The 23,515-nt window shown below is 39.0% G+C and overlaps 1 protein-coding gene across 2 annotated transcripts in view; it reads right to left on the bottom strand.

Moving 5' to 3' along the window:
- The window catches only part of Fnip1 (folliculin interacting protein 1), a 91,240-nt gene extending 68,074 nt beyond the window's left edge, over positions 1-23,166 (bottom strand). For both annotated transcript variants that reach the window (XM_057773695.1, XM_057773696.1), the window contains exon 1: positions 22,972-23,166. In XM_057773695.1, coding sequence (XP_057629678.1) covers positions 22,972-23,063 — 92 coding nt within the window. In that variant the 5' untranslated portion in view covers positions 23,064-23,166. The remainder of the gene's footprint in view (positions 1-22,971) is intronic.
- Between the last annotated feature and the right edge of the window lie 349 nt (positions 23,167-23,515).

The raw sequence follows: 23,515 nt of genomic DNA, 5'->3' as shown, positions 1-23,515 counted from the left end.
GAAAGAGAAAAAAGGGAGGGGAGGAAAAGGAAAAGGAAAGGGAGAGAGAGGGGGAAAGAAGGAGAAGACACCCACAAAGACTTGTCCCCAGTGTCTCTGTCCTCTGGCTAGGCCCCACCTCCTTAACTTTTCAATACCTCTCAAAATACTGCCCCCACCTAGGGATCATGGCTCACAACACTGACTTTCTAGGGGTCACTTTATGCACAATATTTGGCTCAGTAAGAGCTACCCAGAGCACAGGACTCAGGCAACCATAGCTATAACACAACTCTTCAATAGTTCACACCTAAGGAATTCAGGATTACTTTGTAAACAAGAAAAGGTTCTGTCTCAATTTCTGTGTGCCCATATACAAAATCTTAGAAGCTATCTACTTTGCTGACCAGCAAATGGAAAATAAGCCTCATTAATCACAGCACCACCATAGTCAGTATGTAAAACTGGCTCACTAATTTCAACACTTACACTGCACTGAAGAGGACAAATCTAGCAGAAAATACTGACTTTGTAGAAAGACTGTTTACCGGTACAGCCATTTACTTACTGTTTATGAAACTTTAGCTCATTTGGTTGCTCTTCCAGAGGGAAGTATGGAGAGGGGGGAAAAAGGGAAGCAAGCAAGCAAACAAACCTGCCCTTGGAATTATAAACTTCAATAAAACCACCAGGTTAAATTACCTGGTTACATGCTTTTTCAGTAGGGTTATGTTTTAACATTTATCAGCATGTTCTTCCACAACACTGAAGGGTAAGGGTGTGTGTGTGTGTGTGTGTGTGTGTGTACTAAAATGTAGTAACACAAATACCTAATACAACAAGCTATTTACTACAATCGAAGTAAGAGACATTATGCTGAGACCAAAAACAAGTACCCACCCCTAACATGGTAGAAACGTAAGAACAGGCTCTGAATCAGCAAGACTTGGATTTAAATCTTCTCTACAACATACTGACTATGGTATTAGATGCAGCTACCTAAAAAATTATTTATGTGCCGGGCGGTGGTGGCGCACGCCTTTAATCCCAGCACTCGGGAGGCAGAGGCAGGCGGATCTCTGTGAGTTCGAGACCAGCCTGGTCTACAAGAGCTAGTTCCAGGACAGGCTCCAAAACCACAGAGAAACCCTGTCTCGAAAAACCAAAAAAAAAAAAAAATTATTTATGTCCATTAATTAAAAATTATCATACTCAGTAGATCTACAAATAAGTCTGTTAATTTAACCAGAATGCAACAATGCTAGTTTGTCACAAATGTAATAATTCAGTATTGTATATTTTCAACACATTGTGTTTTCCTTATAATCTATATTCTACTTTAAGAATTTATAAACAAGGGTTGAAGAGATGGCTCAAGGGTTAAAAACACTGGCTGCTCTTCCAAAAAAGTTGGGTTCAATTCCTAGCACCTACATGGTATCTCACACCGATCTGTTACTCCTGTCTTGGTGAACCTGGACACCATCTTCTGGCCTCTAAAGGCACCAGACATGTGGTACCCAGACATAAAACACCCACACAAACAGAATTAAATAATAATACTAATAATATTTTTAATCAAGAAATATAAATGTTTTTTTATATGAGAAGCAGTATTACTAGAGAAACTAAGAATGTCATTCTCTGATATGATTCCACAAAGAAAATGTGTGCCTAGCCAAGGAACAAGAGACAGTGTCATGAGACAGGTCAGAGGCATGAGATAGTGAAGGAAGACTAATGGTCACAAAAAAGCCTACTTTTTAAAATTGACTAATTTTGTGGTGCTGGGAATTAATCTCAGAGCTCTTTAAACATGATAGGCAAGTGCCCTACCAACAGTCCATACATACCCTTGGCCCAACATTGATTCTTAATGGTATCGTGGAAATTTAAGCTAGTAAAAAGAAAATTAAATTCAGAAGATCTTTGTTTTCCCCTTCTTCCCCTCTCACCCTCCCCCACCCCGACTTCTCTCCTCCATCCTTTCTGAGTACCACTGGCATTCAAATCTATGTTAAAAAAAACTGTTCTGAAAAAACACCAAATTAAAAACAAAACAAAACAAAAAAAAGAAAGATTCTAATGTTTAGTTAAGCTACAGTGAAATGTTAGTGTGTGTTTCTAGTTCCAAACTACTATAAATAAGATAGGAGACAGCAGACAAGCCGACATAAGACCAACTGGTACCAGAAGACAACGAGGCTGTTTTCCTGCAAACAGTTGCTTGATTGTTCATGCTATGTTTTCTGAAAACTAAAACAATCTTTCCTCTGAAATTTTAAACTTAACACATGAAGACATGACCAGGTATTCAACTGAAGATTTTAGCAGAAAGAAAACGTAAACTCTCAAAGGATCTCATATACATATAACAAAACAGTAAGGGTAAGAAACAATTCATTTAAAAAAAATCGAATCTAATTAGTTAATCATATCAATTTCACACTGGACTTGTAAAATGCCTTAGGATAGTGTTATTGCTGATTATTTCTGCTTTTTAGTTAAGTGTAGAATTCTATGCCAGTATTTAGTTGGATATATTTTTAAAATCAATGTGGAAAAATTGAATTCAGTAAATATTCAAATATAAAATAACTTTATAACTAACTTATTTCTAGAATATTACCACCAATCTAAAAATGTAACTTCTGAAGCATCTACTGCAATACACTACTTTAAGGAAACTCAAGCTCCACACTAAACAAAATAATACCTAAAACTGTCTGCTGTTATGAAGTCAGAGAAGAGACCAGTAGTTACAACAGCTAGAGGCAGACAAGAGATCTATTTAAAAGATGTGGGATGGCGTCAGAGATTTATTTAGGGCACTAAAATTGTTCTGCATCATTGGTGGTGATTAGTAACTCCAAGCATCTAGCCATGTACAACACTCACACAACTCTAAAAACAGCATGAGCATGCATGTTCACAACAGCACCAATCTCAAAAATCAGAGTTAGAAAGTTATATCCCAGTATTTACCAGTGACTGGGTATATACAGACTTATACAGAACATAACAGAACATTCAGCTATAGAAAGAAGTAGAGTACTCATGCATGCTATAACACGGATGAACACTGAATATAAAGTCAGTCAAAGAAAAGTCAACACATTAAAATGTCACAGGATTATATATATATATATATATGTATATATATATATACACATATATATGCAATATCCAAAATGAGTAAATTCAGAGAGAGAATGAAGATTGGTAGTTGCCAGGGTGCTTTGTGGAGAAGAAAAAGATTAACTCCTAAATGCCCAAGAAGTTTTACTTTGGACTTACAGGTATGTTTTATAACTAGATAAGAAGGCCAGTTACCTAACACTGTGAATATACCAAAGGCCTCCGAACTGTTTATAGTGGCTAACTTCATGCTGCATGAATTTTGTCCATATATAAAGTAGGTATGCATTCATGGATCCTTTTTCATCAGTAATAAGTTAATAATGACCTCTCCTCTGAGATCTCTACATGGCTGGATGAAAATCATCACAACCACTTAGTAAAATAATGTGGCAGAAGAGCCAGGTACTCACGGGCAAAGGCAGAAACGTCCCCAGGTTTGGAACAATGATGAACAACTACAGTAATATATGCCTTAATACATGGGAAAAGTGTGTCTATATTTAGCATGCTTATCATTTAAGGGGTATGCAAATACGTCTCTGTAAAAATTACAATATAAAAGTTAAAAAAAAAATTCCACCTGATTACCAGGTTTTATTCAAATGATAAAGCTTGAAAAGAGTTCCAGTAAATCTCTGAAATTTTAGTTACTGGCTTTTGGCTCTAACAGTTATGCCAAGGTATGAATCTCACCAGTATTATAAAATACAGACTTATAAGTCATGAACTGTGAGGACAGAGACCTTGTTCCTGACACTGGAAAGAGAAGGCCAAGATGAGTAACAAATTACCTAACTGCAGAGCTGAATGATATGAAAACAAGATCACAAGACATTAAGGCAGAGGCCAGAACTCATGCCTGTAATTATCCAGAAAAAGGCATCACCTCTGCATCACACATGCAGGATCACAAAAGAGCAAAACTAAACAGACATCAAATTTTAAAAGCTTAGAATTTAAAGTCAAGCCTTATGAAGGTGTGGAGTAAACTGAGCTCTCTACATACCTGTATGAAAATCATCACAACTACTTAGTTAAATGGGTGGCAGAGGAGCCAGGTACTCAGGGATAGAGACAGGGAATTTCCCCATATTTGGGACTAGCCCAATCTAGATACTGAATTTCAGGACAGTCATGACTATCTTTCTGATGTGGGAGTGATTTCTTTTTAATCTGTTGCTTTCATTGGTTAATTAACAAAGAAACTGCCTTGGCCCATTTGATAGGCCAACCCTTAGGTGGGCGCAGTAGACAGAACAGAATGCTGGGAGAAAGAAGCCCAGTCAGTGAGTCGCCATGATTCTCCCACTCCAGACAGACGCAGGTTAAGACCTTTCCTGGTAAGCCAGCTCGTGGTGCTACATAGAATATTAGAAATGGGTTAGATCAATATGTAAGAGCTAGCCAATAAGAGATTATAACTAATGGGCCAGGCAGTATTTAAAAGAATACAGTTTCCGTGTAATTATTTCGGGTAAAGCTAGCCGGGTGGCGGGAAGCTCGCTCGCGCTCGCTCGCTCTCTCTCTCTCTCTCTCTCTCTCTCTCTCTCTCTCTCTCTCTCTCTCTCTCTCTCAAGACCTGGTCTCAAACAAGAACAGTAATAATAATGTAGTAGAACCTGATAAAGTCCTGGACATATACCTATCTTATGATCTATAAATTCAATCTGAGCTAAATATTTCATCACACATGAATGTGTATCTTCTCCCTAAAACTTATACAAAAATGTTCATCGCACTATTACTGATTATAACCCTAAAAACTGAAAATAATTCAAATATTTTTCAACAATCATGAAGGTAAAGAAATTGTGATACATTCATAGAACAGAAAACTGCATTTAATTAGTCACCCCCTTAACTAGGGATGACTGTGTGCCCAGGAGACACTTGTGGGAAGACATTTTTGGTTCTGACAATTGGCTAAGACATCAGGGATGACAGTAACACCCTAAAATGTACAAACAGAATTTCTTGAGCTAGGTAGGTCAGGCTAGCCTTGAGCTTAAGTTGTTTGCTTATGAAAGGCATACGCCCCATAAGATAGTTCTATAGTACAGACACACACACACAAATTAGCTGGCTCTGGGAGAGGTAATTTCCAAATAATACCTCAAATATCAAAACATCACAAAATATGAAAAATAAAAAGACATGATAAACTATGTATTTAGAAGGGTGTATTTTACTGAATACATCTTATTTCAACAAAATTGATTGAAAAGAAAAAATTGTAAGAATAAAGATACATCATAGGAGCTAAAAACTGAGGAACCAGCACCAAAAAAAAAAAATAAAATAAAAATCTTGTTTAAATAGAACAAGATCTAGAACTAGCTTTAATTTCTATAAGGGCAACATGATTTAATTCTCTAGAACATGGGTTTTCCATTTTCTTAAAACTAATCAATTATAATGCTTATTTTTCTTTTTTGAGGGGGGGAGACTGGGCAGGACCTGTCATCATTGGACCTAACCGTTCTTTAGTATCTAGCTAAAGGCACCATCTTTGTTTTCCATTTTATTTTCTATTTTTTTACTTCATTTATTCTTTTTTATTTATTAAAAATTTCCACCTCCTCCCCTCCTCCCATTTCCCTCTCACTTCCCCCCTCCCCCACGCTCTCCAGTCGTAAGAGCAGTCAGGGTTCCCTGCCCTGTGGAAAGTCCAAGGTCTTCCCCTCCATCCAGGTCTAGGAAGGTGAGCATCCAAACAGACTAGGCTCCCACAAAGCCAGTCCATGCAGTAGAATCAAAAATAAGTGCCACTGTCCTTGGCTTCTCAGTCAGCCGCCCTCATTGTCAGCCACATTCAGAGAGTCCAATTTGATCACATGCTCCATCAGTCCCAGTCCAGCTGGCCTTGGTGCGTTCCCATTAGATCAGTCCCATCGTCTCAGTGGGTGGGTGCACCCCTCGTGGTCCTGACTTCCTTGCTCATGTTCTCCCTCCTTCTGCTCCTCATTTGGACCTTGGGAGCTCAGTTACTTCATTTATGTGTGCATATAGTGTGTGAGGTGGTTGGGGGGACAGCATGTAGAAGTTGGTTCTCTCCTTCCATGTGGGTCATGAGGTTGAACTGAGGTGGTCAGACATGGAAGCATGCTCTTTTACTGACACACATTACCAGATCCTTTTTTTTCTTGCCCATTAATTCTAAATTCCAGCAGGTATAACTGGTTTGAAGGAGGGCCCATGAATGAAAATCTTTCAATGTTTCCCTGATGGTAGGAGTTGAGAATTAACAGTATATATGTAACTTAATCTGGACATAGTTTATATATAGATAGTATTCTTACAACTTAAAGGTTTCAAATATAAGCACACTGTATTTGCATCATTCCTATCTCCCACCTCCAACTTCTCTCTTGTTCTCCTCTTTGAAATGTACCAGCTCTTCTGTACTTATTTTTGTTCTACATGCACACACACACAATTTTAAGAGTTCAATTAATGTTGCCCTTATTTGCATGTGTTTAGGGCTGAGGACTGATCATTTAGGATAGGAGTTTCTTCCCTAAAACAAAGAAACTAACAAACAAAACCAAAAACAAGTTCTCCTTCCTTCAGCAGTCATTGACTGCCTATAGCTCTTCATTTAGGAACAGGACCTTGTGAAATTTTCCTCCATGCTAGCTGTAGACTAGTATCATGTTTATAGGTCTTATGAGGCAGTCATATTGTTGAGAGTCCATGGAAGCAACATCCCTGTTCAGAAGAAACTATCATGCACTAGTTATCTTGCTCCTCAGGCTCTTACAATCTTTCCAACCTCTCTTCTAAGATGGTTCCTGAGCCATAAGTGAGAGGGTGTGTTTTGTAAAAAAATGTTTTGTTTGAGGCTGTGCTCTTATTCTAGCTAGTGTTTTGTTAACTTGATTCAAGTTAGAATTACCTGGAAAGAGGAACCTCAATTGAGAAAAAGCCTCCATCAGATTGCCTGTAAGCAAGTCTGTGGGAGGCATTATCTTGATTAAAGGTTGAAGAGAAGAGTCCATCCAACTGGAAGTGGTGTCACCCCTGGGATGGTGGTTCTGGATGGTATAAAAAAGCAGGGTGAGCAAGTCATGAGGAGCAAGCCAGTAAGCAGTGCTCCTGCTTCAGTTCTGCCTTGATTTCCTAGCCTGACTTTCTTCAGTGATGGACTGTGATGTGGAAGTGCAATTGAAATAAACTCTTTCCTCCCTAAGTTATAGTTGTGGTTTACCACAACAATAGAAACCTAAGATAGCACCTCACAGTCACTCTACATTTTGACCAGTTGTGGATCTATTAGTCCTCATTTGCTATAAAAAAGAGGTTTATTTGAAGAGAGCGTAAGAGCTGCACTTAGTTATGGATATACTGATAAGTATTTAGAAGGCAGTTGGAAACTATATTACTTTAGTAATATGGTAATAGTAGTCTCTCCTATAAGACCCTATATCCTTAACAGCTATGGATTCTTAGCTAGGTTTACAGTATCAGTCATGAGTTAACTCTAGTTGAGTGGGCTTTAGGTCCAATTAGACAGGTGTTAGTTACCCCCAAGATACAAGTACTACTATTGCACTGTTGGAGATACCTTACTAATCCAGTCTCATCATTGTGATAATTCTCAGGTTTTACAGCTGAGTAGGGATTGTTGACAAATTTTCTCCTTTGGCAGTTTGCATAGCACCTTCTGACAATATGAGAGCTAGTTCTTAGAAAGGAGCTATCCAGGTCAATATCAGCTTTACTTCTCCAAGTTCTGTAACCAAAGTGTATAGTGTCTTCAACAATAGGGTCTTACCTTGATGTTCTAGCAAGAAATGGAGAGCAATGGAAATAGACTGTTACTGTTTTAGGGGTCTCTTGAACCCCCCCCCGAATAACAATAGCTCCAAAAGAGATATCCCCGTCTGGCATTGGAGTTTTTGTAAGACAAGTCTATAGCTCCTAGGGAGCACACTATCCTACTGAGATAACTGCGAGGAATTGAACTCAGGGCCATGTGCATATGAAGCATTTGCTTTACCACTAAACTATACGATAAGCCCCCTCAGTTTATTTAGAAGGTACAGTGGATCCCAGAGATCTAGTATAGTATAAATGTAAAACGAAGACCAAAATAAGGTAGCAATCATAAAATAAGAAACCAAACTTCTACCCCTATAGAAAAAGTATATAAATTTAAAGCGTCTCCTGACCAATTTATCAGAAAAAAAGAAAATACTTAATACCCCAAGTTATTACAGCCATTTAATTGATTTCTGTAACTCTAGAGACAATGACACTCCCTCTTACTCTAAAATCTTTACACTACAACCTAGAAATCACATTGTATGTGTTCCTCCTAACATTTTCACATATATCTCCTGGTCACAGAATCAAAGTTTCTGTACTACAATACACACAGGAAATATACTAGTCAGAACATAACAAAAGTCAGGGAGGTAAGAAGAAGGGAATGAAAAAAAAAAGAAACTGAACAAGAGCTTAAGACCGTTTCCTTCTGACTTAAGGTCTACTGTAGACTCTGCTATTCTCTAAGGCAGCTTCCTTCACAAAGGTGTTAGGGATTGGACTGTTTCCACAGGTGAGGGCATGAAGAACGCACACTGCCCTTCTAATCTTAGGTCTAAATACAAAACATGTGAATACTATTTACAACCACAATGATACTGCAGCAGTATCCAAAAGTTGGGTAATATAAAAATGCATATGAAAAATCCTGCATAAAATAAATAATTGTCTTGGAGCATAGGATATTAGCTTTTTCAACTTCACTAAACAAAGCCAGATCACTTTACAAAGTGCTTGTACCAATTTATACTCCAAGGACTATACAAGGGTTCTCACTGCTCCACATTCTTGTTAATAGCTGGTACTAGTTCAACATTTTGGTCTTTGCCAGCCAATGTCAATGTATGCACCACTCTTTATCAATATAAGTTGACTGTAGTTTTGGTAGATACATTTAATCTACCCAGCATTAAGAAAAAATCCTTTTAAATTTGCTACAAGCTTTTTTATTTTAACAACAAATGGAGGCAGAGTTTCATCAAAAAAATATGTATGAACTGACTAATCACGTAGTCTTTCTCCTTTAATAAATAACAGCAACATATAGTTCAATATGCCAGGCATTGCTGAAAGGATGTTAAATAAATCCTTCTAACAAACCTGATGAAGTCTTATTTCAATTCACAGACTAAGAAACAGAGGCAGAGAAATTTAATTAGTTGCCATAGATTTAACCAACAAACTTAAAACCAACCTATATTCTAATTTTCTATATTATTTCTTTTTGTTGTTGTTGTTGTTAGTATCACTGGATAAAGAGAAAGGCTTATTTAAGATCACAGTTCAGATAGTGATAGGGTTCTTGTGGGCAGAGTCCCAAGGCAGTGAAGAGCAAGGGACACGAAGTACATATCCTTTGATCTTCTCTTTCTCTTCTTATAAAGTTACTAATGTTCAATCATGTAGCCTCCAGTATGATGATCTTATCTAATATACTAATCACCTCCTTAAGGCCACACCTCTAAAACCACAGCTGGGATAAATTTCTATCCTTATAATTTTGCCAAATAGGGATTAAACTCCAGCATGCATTTCCGAAGGGACAAGCCATGTTCCGCCCATGGTATGTCCTCAAACTGTGGGTGGCCACAACTTTAGGGGTCAAATGACCCTTCCACAGGAGTCACCTAAGACCATAGGAAAACACAGATATTTACATTATGATTCATAACAGTACCAAAATTAAAGTTATGAAACAGCAATGAAAATAATGTTATAGTTGGGGGGGGGGGGTACCACAACATAAGGAACTGTATTAAAGGGTCACACTATTAGGAAGGTTAAGAACCACTGTATTATCACTGAGAAAATTATTTGAGTGCTTTGATGAGCTCCCTCATCTATAAAATGAGGCTATTCGTTTGTTTAGTTGTCTTGAGGAGTAAATTAATGAGTACAACTCTCTATGGTCCCTAAGATTCTGCCTGGCACAAATGTACTAAAAGAGTATTACAAATACTAACAGCATGGACTAGAGAGATGAACTGTTCTCCAAGAGATCTGAATTTGATTCCCAGTACCCACATTAAGCAGCTAACAACGACCTATAACTGGAGCTTCAGCTTCCACACTCCTAGGCACCTGTATTCATGTGCACATACCCCATCCCCAATATACAATTTAAAATATTTTAAGTATTCTCTTACCTTTTCTTATCTGTAGAAAAGTTTCATTTAAAAGTGTGATTATTTACCTAAGCTTCACCTTTTGGGGAGGGCATGTTCATGTATTTTAAAGAAATCATTTTCAGTTTTTTTCTTTTCTCTCTTATGCAATCATTTCTAGTTCGTTAATTTGACTCCTACAGATTAACTGGCTCTACTATCTTTGGATTTATTTTCTAACAACATTAAATAGAACACTCAACACGTGTGTATACATCAAATAAAAACTTTATTTGTTTTTTTTTTTAAGAGTTTTGTTACTTTGGGGTTTTTATGAGCAGGCACCATCACACCCAGCTCTAAAATAATTTGTAGTCTCAAATTTTTTTGTTACTTTATCTTCAACAAGTAGGAGAAGTATGTCAAAATCACCTATCCATAATAGTAAACATGTCATTTTATCTATTTTTAATGAGTTTTTTTTAGGTATAAATGCTCTCTCTGCATGATGCCTGCATGCCAGAAGAGAACATCAGATCCCACTATAGATGGTTGTGAGCCAACATGTAGTTGCTGGGAATTGAACTCAGGAAAAGCAGCCAGTGCTCTTAACCACTGAGCCGTCTCTCCAGCACCCAATTTGTTTTATATATTTCTATTTTGTTTATTTTAATTCTTTTTGCTTGTTTGTTTTTAGATAAGTTCTCTCTATGTATCCCTGATAGTACTGGAACTCAGAGACATCCTCTTGCCTCTATTTCCATGGGCCACCACACTAGATCTGTGTAGTTCTAAAACATGTTATAACTGACTAGCATATAAAATTGTATTCACCATAAGTAACCTTTTTGTTGTTTTCTTCGAGGCAGGGTTTCTTTGTGTAGCCTTGGCTGTCCTGGGCCAGGCTGGCCTCAAACTCACACAGCTTCACCTGCCTCTGTCTCTGCCTCTACCTCCCAAGTGCTGGGATTAAAGGTGTGCATCACCACTGCCTGGCTAGTAAGTTTTTAGTTCTGGTTTTTATATGATGCAACTGGAGATATATCAGCTTTCTTTTTGCTGTCTAGATATTTTTTTCTTAACCCTTTGTTTCTAATATTTCATGACTTATATTAATGCATCTTGAAAATATGTTTCTAAGTATCCCATATTACTATGTATGGTTAATATCATACTGTTGTAGATTTAAATTATAACTCGGTTATACCTTCCTATGGAGATAGGAGCTCCGGAGTGAGATTACAAGCACTATCATGTCCAATACAAATTTAAAAATAAATAAAAAGACTGTGAGTTTATCAAAATGTTCATAAACTGGGATGGGGGTATGGCTCAACGGTACAGTGCCTACCCACTCTATATTGAGTTCAATACCCAGCACTGCAAAATAAGTGGAATAGAAGTTTAAATAAATTGTATGGGGAGTGACACTATCTACCCACACTACCACTCCTTTCTTTGGATTTTTCAGGCATGGTTTAACAGTTCAAGGACTGTTCAACATTAGCAAATTAAATAAAAAGAAAATGCATTTCTCGTAGATGTTATTGTCAAGTTTGTCTTCTTCATCCTGTTTTAGCCTCAGTCTTCGCACAGAACCAAGGTGTATCTGCTTTAGACAATGTCAAACATCACACTCAAGATCATTAAGGACTTCACGGAAATAGGCTTGTAAAAGCATGCCCTAGGCAATTAAAAATATGATCGTTCAAATTAAAACATACTTAGACAATTCACTACAAAATAATATTTATGAAATATTTGAGAAGTACAATATAAAACTAATATGACAGAAATTGGGAAGAAAAGAAAAACAAGAAACCCAAAGGCTCAATAAAGGAAGCAACCCTTGAAATCTTACAAAGTCCAAATAGAAGTGATGGATTGTGAAAATCATGTAAGAACATTCCCTAAAATTAAATGCCTTCTGACTAAAAGAATGGACACCAGCAAATTAATTTGTAAAAATCTCCAAACAAAGCCCAAGGTAGATTTTTCTGAATTTTCAGAAGAAAATCCTGTATCTTTTTTGATCTCAGCTACAATACTGGCAGGCATAAGACAATAGAGTAAAGTCTTTGAATTTCTAAGTTAAAATGATTTCAATTTATAGCTGTTGTGTGTATGGGATGTGGTATATGTATTCAAGTGTATGCGGGTATGCTAGAGGTTGGCACCAGGTGTCTTCCTCAATAGAGTTCCACTGTAAATCAAATTATTCTCAATAAATAACAAAGACTCTAATGAAATAAGGTCTTTAAATCTGAAGCTCACCGGTTCTGCTATCCCCAGGGGCCTTCCTGTCATCATCTCCCCAAAGATGGGCATTACAACAAAGTACCACTGAGCCCAGGTTTTTACATGGGTGTTGGGTGTAAATAAACTCAGATCCTCATGATTTGTGTGACAAGCACTTCACTGACTAAACCATCTACCTAGCCCTTCAATTTGGAATTCTATAACTACCAGACTGCCAAGGAAACATAAAAGTAGAATTGATTTTTAGGTTTGCAAAATCTTATGTTTCTCTGATAAAAATGTTAAACAATTAAATTATTCACAAATAATTCCTAGTATATTTCTGCATTGTTATAGATGTAGTTTGTGGCTTCTAAACTAAGAATTAACCCAAAATATAAAACTAGTAGCAAATCTATGTTGAGGAGTTTGTGTGAACAGGCCACAGTTGATTCACCTTCTTAGTACCTCACAATCTGCATTTTCCTAGTATAAATGGAATTTTTAAAAAATATATACAGATCATAGAGACAGAAAAGCAGGTGAACAAACCTCAAAGTCCTGCCCTCCAAGTATAGCATCAATTGTATAAACTGAGTTCATTAACCCATCTACAAATTTTTATTACATCCCTATCCAACCACTACATTAGAGAGAGGAGAATCATATGATATGAAGCAGCCAACCACATTTGGAATAGCTTGGAATAGAATGCTACTGTGTTAAAGGACACTCTGTATTAGGCAGTGTGGGCAATGTGTGTACAAGGAGACAGGTTCCTGGAGCTCTGGAGGTGTCCTTACAAATAGGTTATACTGGAGCTCCAGCTTCCCAATAGGTTCAGTCGACAACCATACAAGGCATAAGAGGCCAGAATCTTCAAGCAAGGAGAAAAAAATGTTCTCCAAAACCGCTTCTATTTTTAAACTCTAAATTACCAAAAAGAAGACTACTAGTTCATTAATTAATTCTTTTACTCAGTCAACAACACTCAATGTCAGGGATGACACCAGAAAATACACTATTACACTAATTGCTAGTGAGGAGTACAGTAAAAGGTATAATAATCTATTCTAGAAAAAGGGGCTGTCCTTGAAATCTTAAAAAAAACAATGAAATATGAAATTTTTCTTTAAATTGGCAATGTCAAAGAAAAATTTAAATTATTTATTAAATAATATCAAGCAAGTAACTCAAAATAGAAATAATTTTAACCTAATTAGAACTTTTCAATTCCATAACTTAAAGTATTTTTAATTTCTTATAGCTTCAGAATTTCATTCTTACATGTAATATATTTCAATCCAGTTACCTTTTTTTTTCCATTAATCAAATATTTAGTGACTTTCTTCTTGAGCCAGGCACCAGAAATACAGCAGAAAACCTATTAGTGGCTATTCCCTCTTGTAGAACTTAAAATCTAGTGAAGATATGACACCAATGAGTGCAATTACAACACAGAAGACAACAGCCCAGGACTTGGGGATGAAGCTCCATGGTAGAGCACTTGCCTAATATGTGTGAAAACTTGGGATCCATCTCCATCATAAGGAGGAAAATAAAGAAGAGGGGAAAAGGAGAAATAAAGGTTCTATTACACTTTGTATTTTGAAACTGGGTGTTACTATGCATCCCTGGCTGGCCTAGAACTCACAATGTAGGCCAGCCAGGCTTCAAATCTGCAGCAATCCTCTTGCCTCTGCATCTTAAATGATATGATTATAGGTATGGATCACTACGTCCTGCTCCAGTGAAACTTTATAGAGAAAAATATGAGGGTGAGGAGATGATTCAGTTGGTAAAGTGCCTATTGTGCAAGTCTGAGGACCTCAGTTCAAACCCTGGCACCCAGGTAAAAATCTGGATGCTGTAGCACGCACAAGTAAACTCAATGCTGTGGCAGAGGGGAGAGCTGGAGACAAGTGGATTCCTGAAGCTCACTCGCCAGCTTAGCTGAACTGATGAATAAGGCTCAGGTTCAGTGAGGTACCCTTTTCTCAAAAATTAAGGTTTGAAGCTGGATATAGCGGTCTTTAATTCCAGCACTTGTGAGGTAGAAACAAACAGATGTCTATGAGTTGGAAACCAGTCTAGTCAACATAGAAAGTTCCAGGACAGTCAACGCTATATAAAGAGACCCTGCCTCATATACAGCAACCCAACAGTCAACATCAAACTAAATGGAGAGAAACTCCCAGCAATCCCACTGAAATCAGGAACAAGACAAGGTCGTCCACTCTCTCCATATCTATTCAATATAGTTATTGAGGTCTTATCTAGAGCAATAAGACAACAAAAGGAGATCAAGGGATACAAATCAGAAAAGAAGTCAAACTCTATTTGCTGATAATATGATACATAAGTGACCCCAAAAATTCTACCAAGGAACTTCTACAACTCATAAACACTTTCAGTAACGTAGCAGGTTATAAGGTTAACTCAAAAAAAAAAAAATCAGTAGCCCTCCTGTACACAGATGATAAATGGGCTGAGAAAGAAATCAGAGAAACATCACCCTTTACAATAGCCACAAATAGCATAAAATATCTGGGAGTAACTCTAATCAAACAAGTGGGACTTGTATAACAAGAACTTTAAATCTTTAAAGAAAGAAACTGAAGAAGACACCAGAAAGTGGAAAGATCTCCCATGCTCTTGGGTAGGTTAACATAGTAAAAATGGCAATCTTACCAAAAGCAGTCTACAGATTCAATGAAATGCCCATCAAAATCCCAGCAAAATTCTTCACATAATTTTCTCTTTCAAGAAAGAACGGTACTCAACTTCATATGGAAAAGCAAAAAACACAGGATAGCCTAAACAGTCCTGTACAACAAAGAAACTTCTGACTTCAAACTCTACTACAGAGCTACATTACTGAAAACAGCGTTATATTGGCATAAAAACAGACAGGAGGACCAATGGAACCAAATTGAAGACCTGGATATTAATACACACACCGATGAACACACCTGTTTTTTGACAAGCAAAAAATATCAAATAAATAAAAGAAAGCATATTTAACAAGTGGTGCTGGCATAACTGGATATCAACCTGTAGAAGATGAAAATAGATCCATATCTATCATCATGCACAAAACTCAAGTCCAAATGGATCAAAGAACTCAACATAAAGTCAACCACACTGAACCTTACAGAAGAGAAAGTGGGAAATACACTTAAACGCATTGGCACAGGAGACCACTTCCTAAATATGACCCCAGCAGCACAGATACTGAAACAATTAATAAGTGGGACCTCCTCAAACTGAAAAGCTTCTATAAAGCAAAGGACATGGTCAACAAAACAAAACAGCAGCCTACAGAATGGGAAAAGATTTTCACTAACCCCACATCAGACAGAGGTCTGATCTCCAAAATATACAAAGAACTCAAGAAACTGGACACCAAAAGAACACATAATCCAATTAAAAAAAAATGGAGTAAAGACCTAAACAGAGAACTCTCAACAGAGGAATCTAAAATGGCTGAAAGACAACTAAGAAAATGCTCAACATCCTCAGTCATCAGAGAAATGCAAATCAAAACAACTCTGAGATTCCATCTTACACCTGTAAGAATGGCCAAGATCAAAAACACTGATGACAACTTATGCTTGAGAGGTTGTAGGGAAAAGGGAACACTTCTGTATTGCTGGTGAGAGTGCAAGCTGGTACAACCCCTTTGAAAAACAGTACGGTGATTTCTCAGAAAATTAGGAAACAACCTTCCTCAAGACCCAGCAATAACATTTTTGGGTATATATCCAAAGGATGCTCAATCGTACCACAAGGACATATGCTCAACTATGTTCATAGCAGCACTGTTTGTCATAGCCAGAACCTGGAAACAACCTAAATGCCCCTCGACTGAAGAATGGATAAGGAAAATGTGTTATATTTACACAATGGAGTACTACACAGAAGAAAAAAATAATGACATCTTGAAATTTGCAGGCAAATGGATGGAGCTAGAAAACATCATATTGAGTGAGGTAACCCAGCCCCAGAAAGACAATTATCATATGTACTCATTCATAAGTGGTTTTTAAACATAAATCAAAGAAGACCAGTCTACAAATCACAATCCCAGAAAACACAGACAACAATGAGGACCCTAAGAGAGACATACATGGATTTAATGTACCTGGGAAGTAGAAAAAGACAAGATCTCCTGAGTAAATTGGGAGCATGGGGACCATGGGAGAGCGCTAAAGGAGAGGGGAGAGGAAGGGAGGGGAGCAGAGGGAAATGTATAGCTCAATAAAATCAATAATTAAAAAAAAGATGTACACATACACACACACACACACAAAGAGACTCTGCCTCAAAAAAAAAAAAAAGAAAGAAAGAAAAGAAAAAGAAAAAGCCCTTTGCCATCAACATTAACTTCTGGCCTAAACACACACACACACGCATGCACGCACGCATGTGTGCACACACTCTTTTTTAAAATAAAGAAAAAATTTGTCGTCACAGTGCTCAAAACAATGTGCAAACACATAAGTCAAACTATTCTCAATAAATAACGAAGACTCTAATGAAATCTGACATCCAAACAAAAAAGCTGGAAAGAATGAAAGGAGAAACTAGGATGCCAGGCCTGGTGGGGTACACCTGCATTCCCAACATTCAGAAGACTATGGCAAAAGGATTATTAATACATGTTACAGGCTAACCTGCCTCAAAACAAAAAGGAATCTGTATTAGTTACTCTGCTGATGCTCTGAAAAACTACCATGACAAGGCATAAATATGGAACAGGGTTAAGAGGCCATCATGGCAGGGAAGCATGGCAATAAACAGCAGATACAGCAGCAAAAGTAGGAAGCTGATATATCACACCTTTAGCAACAAGCACAGAGCAGAGAAAGTGAACTGGAAGTGAGCACCAGAGCTTTAAACTCTCAAAGCCTACCTCCAATGATGTACTTCCTATGGCAGGCTGACCCTCTTAAACCTCCCCAAACAGCATCACCACCTGGAGACCAAGTGTTCAAATGCCTGAGTCTATGGAAGATATTTCTTAGTCAAATCACTGAAACCCCCAAAACAACAAAAAGAGAAACATGTGAAAGGGAAGAAAGGAGCAGGGCAGAAAGGGAGGACTCTGGGAAATGGGGGTTTGGGGAATGCTAACATTTGAGTATCTACTATCAATTTATCCTCAGAACATCTCTAAGATTAGGTATAATAGGTACCTAGACTCTTCTCAGCATCCCTGCCCCAATCTCAGCCACATTTGGTGTGATCATATTTCTGGCTTGAGGTATACTACCACCATCAGAGCAACTCCACATGCCTTAGCACTGGTCCAGGTCATAATCATGGGTAAGTTTATCGGTAACGCAATCAGCACAGTTCTCTAAAACTTTTACTGGAAATCCTGAAGTACAGTCAGTCTGTTCCAAGATGTGATGTGAGGAGCTAGCAGCATTGCATCTAAGACTTCACGATGATACAAAGAATGAAATCTGAAGACTTGGCAATTAAATGCTAGAACTCAGTTTGAAAATCAAGAAGTCTGGTGTCCAAACCAAAAAACCTTAAATCACTGCATGATAATGTTTCTCAAAGTTATATCAACAAATATCATTGAGAAAGTAAAGTGAGGTAAAATATACCACTAAAACTCAAAAGAAAGCTAGCAGGTCAAGTTGAAAAGTTTAAATTTAGTTGAGAATTTCCTTTTTTTTTTTTATACTATAGCATACTGAAATTAGTTTAGTTTGGAGAAACACAAGAGGGACACACAGAAAGATTCCATTAAGAGGTAGTTAGCAGCAGAATTCCTGCTACAGACAATAAAGAGTAAATGTTTCTAACTGTGCTAGATATCATGTCAACTTGATACAAGTTAAAGTCATCTGAGAGGAGGGAACTTCAATTAAGAAAATGCTTCCATAGATGAAGGCAAGCCTGTAGGGCATTTTCTTAGCAACTGATGGGGAAGGGCCCAGCTCACTATGGGTAGTGTCATCCCTGGGCTAGAGTCCTGGGTTCTATAAGAAAGTAGACTGAGCAAACCATGGGGGGAAAGACAGCAAGCAGCACCCCTCATGGTAGCCTATATCAGCTCCTACCTCCAGGTTCCTGCCCTGATGAATTCCCATCGTATTTCCTTTGATGATGAACCCTTTCCTCTTCAAGTTGTTTTAATCATGGTGTTTCTTCACAGTAATGGTAACCTTAACTAAGACATTAACTCAGGAAAATAACAAAAAACACAGACAACTCTTTTTAATAATTACTTCCTATAAACATTTAAAATAGCTTTCTTCACCAAATTAGAGGCTTTTTAAAAAAAACTGGATAAAAATATCTAAAGCAAGCCTTTTTACAAGTAATACAGTACTAAGCTTACGTGCAATGTTTTTACTTCCACTTTAATGGGCCTAATGGAAAAAACACAAAATAGAATCAATCTTCTGGACAACACCTTTTTTCTCGAATTCTTTAAATGACCTAAATATTATTTCAATTCTATGACAGCTGGGTATGGTGACACAGGCCTATAATCCCACCAAATAGAGGTAGGAAGACTGTGAGTTGAGTCAAAGTAAGCTACATGGTCAATTCAAGGCCAGCTTGAACAACATGGTGAGAGAGACCTCATCTCAAAAGAAAATTAAAAAATAAATCCTACAAATGTCTGAAAAATATCCTATGGTATCTTTCAAACTCATCTCCAGCTAAGAAACAGATGAGACAAGCTCACAGGACTCTATTCAGCAGGGGCTGTCTGAAGAGTGAACAACATCAAGAAGGCAGCAGTTCCTGGCCATCTTTTCTAATGGGGGAACCATGGAAGACAATACAGAAACATATTTAGGGTTTGTCAAAGTTATCTCCTATAATGAAGCCCTACAGTGGCTAACCATGATTGGTCTTCTCTAAAAACTGCCTCTTGGAAATAGGTAGTTACTAATGTCTGTGCCTTTTGTGTGATTTAAGGGGCTGAAGAGATGGCTCAGAGGTCAAGAGCTCGGGCAGCTATTCCAGAGGACTCAGGTTTGTCTCCTAGCACCTACACAGCAGCTAACTAATGTCTATAACTTCAGTTCTGTGGGATTCCTGTCCTTTTCTGAGGGCATGAAATGCACATGGTGCACATATATACATGCAGGCAAAACACCCATACACATATTTTCTGAAGTGTGATTTTAACAATTTAAGCTACTAACATGTGAGCATGCATACACACACACATGTACACATACACATTTTGGTCAGTTTAAGCTGCCTAGTGTATGCACACAATTTCAATCACTCCAAACCCTGGTGACATTAAAAAAAAAAGTGCTGGACAACACCTTAGGCAAATGCAAATTAAAACTACAATTCAATAGTAGTATATACCCTCATAACAGTTATAGCCAAAAAGACAAAAAATTATTAGGGGTCAGTAAGATGGCTCAGAGGTTAAAGGTATTTGCCACACAAGCCTAGTGACCTGAGTTCCATTCCCAGAATTCATGTAAAGGTGGAAGGAGAGGACCAAGTCCACAGAGTTGTCTTCTGACCTTCACATCCACACTGTATCACATGTATGTCCCTCACACACATCATACACACACAAAACAATAAATAAAATTTAAAATTTTAATTGGTTAAGATAGTTATGTTTCTACACAATAAAAAAGTATTCATTTTCTTAAAAGGATAATTTAATGTACTGAAGAGATTTATAGCAAAAGTAATATTTTTGTAAAATAACTAATATATCACTACTAGAACTTAAAACAAGTTTCTCCGTAGCTGTTTTGGTTCCTGTCCTGGAACTAGCTCTTGTAGACCAGGCTGGCCTCGAACTCACAGAGATCTGCCTGCTTTTCCTTCCTGAGTGCTGGGAATAAAGGTGTGCACCACCACCGCCCGGTCCTAAAACAAGTATTTTTGAAGAAGCTTGGAAACTTTTTAAAAAGTTAAGTAATACTTTGCACATGAGCCAACAACTCTACTGCTCAGTATCCAAACAAAGAAACAAAAATTAAACCAAAAAAAAAAAAAAAAGAAAGAAGAAAGAAAGAAAGATTTTTTTTTTTTTTTTTTGGTTTTTCGAGACAGGGTTTCTCTGTAGCTTTTGGTTCCTGTCCTGGACTAGCTCTTGTAGACCAGGCTGGTCTCGAACTCACAGAGATTCACCTGCCTCTGCCTCCCAAGTGCTGGGATTAAAGGCGTGCGCCACCACCGCCCGGCCTAAGAAAGATTATTTCTAAATAAAGATTCATTTACAAATATTCACAGCAGAATTGTTCAAATATCCTCTAACTGATAAATGAATAAACAAATTGTAAGGCTCGAGAGATGACCAATTAAACTGTTTGCCCAGAAAGTGTGAGGAGTTCAGAACCCAGAAACTCACAGAAAGGTCAGGTGGGCATATCCTGTCACCTGTTATTCCAGCCCCAGAAGGCAGAGCAAGGGGATTGCCAGAGCACAGGGGCTGACAAGACCAGTAACATAGAGAAGTTCAGGGTTTGACTAAGAGACCCTGACTTAATAAGTGAGATGAAAGGTCAATCCAAGAGAATCCTCAACATCAAATTCAGCACTCCACATGTACCCCACACATGCAAAAGCATAAAGACACCCACACAGAAAGAAAAACAAAACAAAAATTGTGCTACACCCACACAATGGAACACCTACTTAAGAGGATGGATGGAACTATTAAAAAAGCAACATCCAAGATACACTTCAAAAATCATCATTCTGGGTGAAAAGAAGTCAGACATGTGGTTATGTAAACTATAACTACATTAATATGACATGTTCAAAAAGCCCAAATCATAATGACAGAAAGCAGACCAAATATTATCTTGGGTGATAAAGGATTAAGGACAGAGGAAAAGGGGTGAGCAAAAGCAAAAATTTAAGCTGATGGAATGCACTCATGTGACTTGTACCCTTACATATATTCATATTTTATTGTATTTAAATTATAACTCAAGGAAGCTTTTTTAAAGCTGGGTTAATTAGATCTCAAGTCACTAGGTATGTGATTCAGACTTTTCATTTTCTCACAATACACTTGTACACATCTTGTTTTCAAAGCAAGTTTTAAGATGAACTGCACGGATTGGGCTTCCACCTTGGAAAAAGGATTATGAAGTTCTCTACATTGCTACTTGCTCTACCTCACAAGGTTACTGTGAAATATCAAACGAGATAACTCATGAGAAAGCTCTTTGGCAGTGGTAAAGTATTGCACAACCATATAGAACACTTACTCAAAAAGCAGATTTTATTCACATTAGGGACTTGAGACTCTTGTAACCTTGGTTACTCAAAGTTGGTCTCTGCACAGAAATAAACAGCTGCCTATTCAAATGTCTTCTTTTAAAGCTCTCTCTCCAGAGCCTGGGTCTCTAGAGTCCCTAGTCTTTGCGTATTAGCTAGTGTTATCTGCACTTTCGTTTTTCAAAGGAAAAACAAATGTCAGATGACCGTGGCACAAGACATTTACTTCCCAGTATGGAGAAGAAAAGTCGAAAACTCTTTGATTAAGCGTTTCCAAAATGGTAACTGAGCTTTTTCATGCTCTAAATATCAGTTAAATTACCTGCCATTTACTATTCAATTTCATACATGGCTTCCTGATGTAATCTCCATTGTTGACAGGGTGGACAATCTCAAGAATACTAAAAACTATAAAACCTGTGTAGCACAATTAGCTTTGCTGCAAAATTTGACAGTGTCCCCTTACTACTAGTGTACAGTTGGGTTCTCTGCTATACTGCCAAGTTTGTGTGATAGGTGACATTTGGCCTAGTTACATGTGCAAGTTTCCACAGCGCATTATGGAAGACACGACAGTATCTTCTTCCAATACAATTCCGCGGCTGAAGTTAACCGTTCAGCCAAGCTTCTATAAAATCTGACAAGTCTAAAAAGTTACTACAGCAGCAACAGGTACTGCAATCAGAAACGAACAAAGCCTGCAATCGTCCCCCTCCCCCACCACACACACAAATCTGCTACCGTTTTCTATACAGGACTCCTTTTCGGTAAGAGGTGCAAGGGGAAAGAACTAACGCGGGTCCTCCTCGAGTCCGGCCGGTAGGAACCCTAACCACTTCGGTGTCGCATTTCTCCTTCGATAACACTAAGGTCGCTCGGCCCGATAAACTGCACCGCTCCAATTTTAGTTTCCAAGAAGGCTGACAGACCGGCAGCCTGCCCACTCGCTCGGTCAGCCTCCTCTGCGTTCCGCAGGTTGGCCGAACGCGCGGCTGCCTGCACAAAGCCAGCCGAGGGCGGCTGATCACAGGGAGGGAGCAGCTCCCGGCCCGGCCCCGGAGGCCTGCGGTGAGGTCGCAGCCCCGGCAGCGTGCGAACCGCCAGCCTCCCGAGGCCGCGGGCGCGTGGCACGGGCGGGACGTCAACAGCCGAGCGAAGCGGGCACTGGACCGCACGCCCCGCCCGAGGCCGCGACCCCTCTCGGGGGCCCGCGACGCCCTACCTGAACGCGCAGTCCGGATCGCGGGCGTCTCGGCCCGGCGCGCCCAGCCCGCTCCGCTTGTTGAAAAGCTTCTGGAACAGGGTGGGCGCCATGCTGGCCGCCGCCGGACCGGGGTCGCTCAGCTGGGAGCTCGCCGGAGGCCCCCCTGCTCCTACCGCCGCCCCGCCACCCCCATGGGCGCCTCAGTCATATGACAGAAATTAGTCACTTCAAACGGCCACGGCGCGCGGGGCGGAGCGCGAGCTTGAGGTCGCGGCGATTGGCTGGCAGCGAGCCGCATCACGTGGCAGCGAGCAGAGCGGGGGGCGGGGTGGGGGTGGGGAGGCGGGGCCGCCTACCATTGGCTGGCCCACGGGTCTGTCACGCGCCCTATCACGGGGCGGGGCGTGCGAGGGCGCGCGGCGAGAGGCGGGAGACATCCTCCGAGGCCTAGGCCCGCCCCTGGCCCTCCCCGGCTGCCTAGGCTCTGGGAGGAGACTTTGGTCCGCGACTTGGGGTGCTCAGTTTCCATTGACACCTGCTTTTAGTATCTAGGAAGATCTAG

This window comes from Chionomys nivalis, chromosome 7 (assembly GCF_950005125.1).
Source record: "Chionomys nivalis chromosome 7, mChiNiv1.1, whole genome shotgun sequence".
Lineage (NCBI taxonomy): Eukaryota > Metazoa > Chordata > Mammalia > Rodentia > Cricetidae > Chionomys > Chionomys nivalis.
The sequence above is the reverse complement of the archived record's forward strand: the minus strand, read 5'-3'. Positions and strand labels throughout refer to the sequence as shown.